At 29.5% G+C, this 6,263-nt stretch overlaps 1 protein-coding gene across 1 annotated transcript in view; it reads right to left on the reverse strand.

Annotated features, from left to right (window-relative positions):
• The window catches only part of LOC106691217 (DNA polymerase delta subunit 3), a gene marked incomplete at both ends in the record, with an annotated part of 13,397 nt that extends 7,211 nt beyond the window's left edge, over positions 1-6,186 (reverse strand). The window contains 2 exon segments of the mRNA XM_024364038.1: positions 5,342-5,569; positions 5,997-6,186. Coding sequence (XP_024219806.1) covers positions 5,342-5,569; positions 5,997-6,186 — 418 coding nt within the window.
• Positions 6,187-6,263: the final 77 nt, after the last annotated feature.

Consider the following 6,263-nt stretch of genomic DNA (forward strand, 5'->3'; position numbering starts at 1 on the left):
TATATATGTAATATAACGGTTATATCAACCATGTAAGGCACACCAGGCTGATCTGGTATAAAATAAAATAAAAATATGGGTTCACATTGCCAAGTATATATACATGGATCAGTTATTTGCTATATGTGTTGTTAAAAAGGTGGGACGGAAATTTTATGTATACTGAAGAAGAATAGACGAACAATGATTTGTAAGTATCAAATGAAAGAATACAAAAGATTGATGAGATGTCGTCGATGAGAGAAATGGGCCATAGAAACTTATCTGAAAAAGAACCATGGAAAATTTAGTATAAAGATACCCAGAAAACTCACTGTTTTCTCGGTAATTCCAAGAAAATAAAAGTTGATAACATGTAGAAAAAAGAGCATGTCCAATTTAAAGAAGGAGTTAATGAATTCCAGGGAGTGGTGAAGCGGAAAGGAATGAAATATTGCAGTTAGGTATTGTTTAGTTTCATAGGGATTAAAGGTTAAATATCATATAAATGAACTAAAGTCAAGTAGATTGTAGATATAATAAGTTTCATGGATGGGAACAGGAATAAAAAAAGGAAATTTTTGTCTATCTAAAATGAGATTCATCTTAAGGGTCGGCTTACATTTAACTCAGCCCATGAAAATTCTCTAATTTACTTCTCACATATAGAGGTGCTTTGTGCAATATAGAACAGAGTGTTTTTGATTGAAAAAAATGCACTTTTTTCTGTCCATTGTTCACTCACACAGACTAAACTGTTTCTGATAAAATCTAATTCAGGCAAAGGAGAGGATCCCATGGGCTAGTTGTAAAGTGAGTTCTGTGTCTTGGTGCTGTACTATCAACTATGATTCATAGATCAATCTATGAGTGGTATGGATTAAGTGCTGAGGTTCGAACCTGTGCCTGGTTCGCTTAGGGACATATCTTAATGTTAAATCTTGATTGTAAGATTTGAGTAATCGGATGTACTGAAGACAAACGTTCCATCGAGAGGCCACTGTTTACCACACAGCCATACTCGAAATGGGGTAGTAACAGGATGCAAGAATTCATTCAATAGTAATGCCTATTTTTTTAACAGAGCTACAGAAAATGATGAGTTGTTCATTTAAAATTAAGGTAGGGCTATACAACCCTATCTTTGGCGGTTATTAGAACCTGAAACAAAGGCCTGGAGTTTTGTAGCTTTTAAGTTGGTTTGTTTGTTCTTGTATAAACGCACAAAAAATTTTGATCATCAAAACCTATAGCTTTTAAGTTATACCCTTCATTTAACACAATGAAAATTCTAGCAATGCTGTTTTTCTATATAAAATTACTTTATGAATTAAAAATACACTCAAACAATTTCCCAAGTGTGCTACAAGCAAATGTTGCTATGATGGAGTTAAGATTATACCAAGTCCTTTTTACTCTTCCTTGGCATTTCTATACATACATACTTAATTAGAGTAAGTGTACCAGTTATTGAGAGGTCAACCTTTGTTTTTTAAATATTAAGAGTTTGGCAGCAACATCAGTTTAAAAATTGGCGCCAGTTGTAAGCTAACACCTCAGCTTAACAGTTCATTCTGAAAAGTTCATAGGCTGACACATACACGGCGCTACTAATATTAAATCCATATCATTTTTAGTTAGCCCTAACCTTAAAAAAACACCTATATAAATTTCACAGCTGTCGGACAATTAGTTTGTGAGATATAGCATTTTGAGTGAAGCAACTTTTGTTAGTTTGAAAAATTAATAAAAAGGAATTTCATGTGTAAATAAAGCATTGCTTTTTTGGTGAAAAAAAAAAAAATTGTTGAAGCCAAGGCTTGGCTTGATAAACATTCTTCGGACTCTGTACCAGGAAAATCAACCGTTAAGAAGTGGTTTGCTAAGTTTAAACGAGCGCAGTGGACGCCCTAAAGAGGCTGTTACCGACGGAAACATAAAAAAAAAAAAAATTTGGATGACTGAAAAGTTAAGTTGATCGAGGTACCTGAGACTCTAAAGATATCTAAGGAACTTGTTGGACATATCGTAAATGAATATTTGGGTATGCAAAAGCTCAGTGCAAAGTGGGTGCCGCGCGAGCTTACAATCGACTAAACACAACTTTTTCCTGTTCTCAGACCAACAGAATGCTCGCTGGAAAGAAATTTAGCGCCGATGAAGAGATAATCACCGAAAATGAGGCTAAGGACAAATAATACAATAAAAATGGTATCGAAAAATTGTATGAACGCTATAATAGTTGTATTGCCCTCGAAGGCAACTATATTAAATAATAAAATCAAATTTTATAATAAAAAGAAATGTTTTCTATGTTAGCCTTTGAACTTTACAGCCCAACTATTACAACTGGTGCCAATTTTGAAATGGTCGTTGGCACTAAACTCTTAATATTTACAAACAAATGTTGGCTTATCAATAACTGTTGCACTTACCCTATATATTTTACTTATATTAATTATTATAATATTATATTAAATAAATTCTCTGGCGTGAAAAAGTGTAAAATTAACAATAGAACTACCGATGAAAACGTATTTTAAAATTGAAAATAATATATATATAGTATGTAATATTTAGTATCCAACTTTAATTCTTTTTTTTTCTTTACAGAGAATTCGTGATTTCCAAAAAGCAGTACATATTATAGCATTGCAGCCAAGCATCACATATCTACAGTTATACCAACTATCACTAATAGTATTATTATATTGGTTATGAAATTAAATTAGCTCAATAGCTGAAGTTTCTTTAAAAAAAAAAAAGTGATATATTTATAAGACAACTTTATGGAGAACCTTGTAGCCAACAACACATAGCTTAAGTGTTGCATGTTATTCTTGTTGGGGAGAAATATTTTGGGCTAGATTGTAAAAAACGATTCCTGAAGTTTTATTTACTGTAAGTGGCTTTTAAAAATAACCTCACACTTCAGTGGTGTGATTGTATTTACATTTAGTTAAATATTTTTCAAGTTATATCTGTGTTTTAAAAAATAATTTCTAGTGAAAATTTTGTATGTTTTGTTTGCATTGTGATTTATAAATAAAGGAACTATAAAAGCTATTTTTTAATGATTAAAATAACAAATTAATTCTTAAGATTAAAGAAGTAGAACTAATAAAAAAGTTCAAGATGGTGAAGAATTGATATGGTAGCAGCCAGAAATAATTTAGAAGGGAAAGGCTTATGTTAGCCCCACAAGGTTCTTCTGTAAGTAATTTGCCTATAATTAGGCTTAATTCTTACAGTAGTTCAAGCTAACATTAAGATTTGAAGAAATATATACTGATTTAAGCATCTAACAAGCTGTCGAAATTGAATAAAAACATCAAGATATAAAGAAAAAAAAAGCATTAGAAAATGAAATGCAATTCATTTATTTGTGAGAACTATGAATTAGAGTTAAACATTCAATAATTTAGTTCCAAAAGTGAATGGTATCTAAAAAGATTATAATTTGCTGAGTCATACTAAAATGTTTTTATGAATAGATGAATGGAATATGGTCCGGGTGCGGTCAAAAAAACTCAAATAGTAAATAATTATACTATTTTTATTGAGCCAACGTTTCGCCCCACGTTGCAGGGCTTCGTCAGGGCTAAAAAAGATACAAACACTTGACATAGTACAAAGAAGAAAAAAAGAAAAAAAACATAAGTGGAAAATAACCGGGGTATACAATGAAAAGTAAAATATAATAAGAGAAAATATAGGTTGTAAATAGTAAATGAAAAGGGTAATAGTAACAGATAGATAAGAGATAAAATAAGAGAAGAAATATTAAAGAAAGTACAAATTAAGAGATGAAAAAAGAAAAGAATAAAATCAAATGATGAGACAGAATTCATACCTGTTTTGACGGGAGCCAAAGATAGAGTGAGCCGTTTGTATTGGGAGGAGTGGGGTCTCATCATTTCATTATATTCTTTTCTTTTTTCATCTCTTAATTTGTACTTTCTTTAATATTTCTTCTCTTATTTTATCTCTTATCTATCAGTTACTATTACCCTTTTCATTTACTATTTACAACCTATATTTTCTCTTATTATATTTTACTTTCCATTGTATACCCCGGTTATTTTCCACTTATGTTTTTTCTTTTTTTCTGCTTTGTACTATGTCAAGTGTTTGTATCTTTTTTAGCCCTGACGAAGCCCTGCAACGTGGGGCGAAATGTTGGCTCAATAAAAATAGTATAATTATTTACTAGTTGAGTTTTTTTGACCGCACCCGGACCATATTCCATTCATCTATTCATAAAAACATTTTAGTATGACTCAGTAAATTATAATCTTTTTAGATACCATTCACTTTTGGAACTAAATTATTGAATGTTTAACTCTAATAGTCATCATCTCATAGTAGTCACAAATAAATGAATTCCATTTCATTTTCTAATGCTTTTTTTTCTTTATATCTTGATGTTTTTATTCAATTTTGACAGCATGTTAGATGCTTATATTAAAAATTTACTTTATTTTAAAATAAAAATAAAAAATGTTCATAAAAACTATATATAACTAAATAAATATAAATATTTGGCCGATATTTTTATCATCTGAAGATAAAACAAAAGGTCTAAACACAAAATATATGTTTAATTGATATCTGAGATGAAGCATTTCCTGAACTTTTTTATTTCACTGATTTCATAGTTTGAGAGATTTAATGTTTGAAAATTTCATTTTAATAATGAATTTTGTATATGTTATGAAATAGTATACATAAAAACTGGAAGATTATTGATTGACCGTGTGTATAGATGAATGGAATATGGTCCGGGTGCGGTAAAAAAAACTCAACTAGTAAATAATTATACTATTGTTATTGAGCCAACGTTTCGCCCCACGTTGTAGGGCTTCGTCAGGGCTAAAAAAGATACAAACACTTGACATAGTTACAAAAAAAAAAAAAAAAAGTGGAAAATAACAGTGGTATACAATGAAAAGTGAAATATAATAAGAAAAATTAAATGTTGTAAATAGTAAATGAAACAGATAGATAAGAGATAAAATAAGAGAAGAAATATTAAAGAAAGTACAAATTAAGAGATGAAAAAAGAAAAGAATAAAATCAAATGATGAGATAAAATAAGAGAAGAAATATTAAAGAAAGTACAAATTAAGAGATGAAAAAAGAAAAGAATAAAATGAAATGATGAGACCCCACTCCTCCCAATACAAACGGCTAACTCTGTCTTTGGCTCCTGTCAAAACAGGTATGAATTCTGTCTCATCATTTGATTTTATTCTTTTCTTTTTTCTATATTCTATATTGTTTCTATATATATATATAAACAATAAACAAGAATTTATGAATAGACATAATTACTTTAATCTAGCTTAGATTGATTTTGTACCTTTTGACTATATTTTATAACATTTTCTGGCCAAAATGCATTGGTTGGTGAACTTTTCTTATTGTTTTCTTTTTCTTTTTCTTCTTTAGTAATAGAACGATGAGTAGATGATGCTAAGGAAAGGGCAGACAGGGAACTTCTTCTAGAAACTTGCTCCCATAGAGTTATCTGTTTATTGTATAACTCGGCAATATGTTCAGGTACTAACTCAGTACCCCAACCACGATGCTTGAATACAAAAGAAATCATTTAATTAATTGAGAAATTAGAACATATGTAAGTATTTCATCATTACTCATATACACATGTATGTATATATTTCAAACATAGGTCTTATTTTATGTAGAATAACAGAATTAAAGTACATTGAAACGTTAAACAACAAAACAAAACTGAAACAAACAAAATAAATATATATAATTAAAAAGCTATGGAGTTGTGAAGGCCATATATTTATTTTCTTGATTTTAGGGGCAGGGTACAAAGATATAATTATTAACTTGGTTTCTTTGAAGAATCAAATTATTTTATATTACTTATGATTGTACTGTCATATATAAAAAAATTAACAATCCATTTTGAAGTAAATTATTGAAGTTTATGCACTCTGCTATACTTTGTCAGTGAATTTAGATATTGATTATTTAATTTAAACCTTATATTCTCCAGCTTTTTTCCTCAACTCAATAACTTCGCTGAACCATGAATCTTGATGCTCATTTTCAAGCTCATGCAGTATTTGTGGCTCAGGTTCTCTCTTAGGTTTGAATCTTCCTTCAATATAATCATATTGGGAAAATGGTCGAAATTTTTTCTTGTATTCAGTCTTGAACTCAACATTGTCACTAAAAAAAACAAAAAAAAATAAAACAATAAAATAAATCTAATTGTAGTAATAACTGATATTAATCAATTGCAACCT

This window comes from Halyomorpha halys, unplaced genomic scaffold (genome assembly GCF_000696795.3).
Source record: "Halyomorpha halys isolate HHAL.00 unplaced genomic scaffold, Hhal_1.1 Scaffold2163.1, whole genome shotgun sequence".
Lineage (NCBI taxonomy): Eukaryota > Metazoa > Arthropoda > Insecta > Hemiptera > Pentatomidae > Halyomorpha > Halyomorpha halys.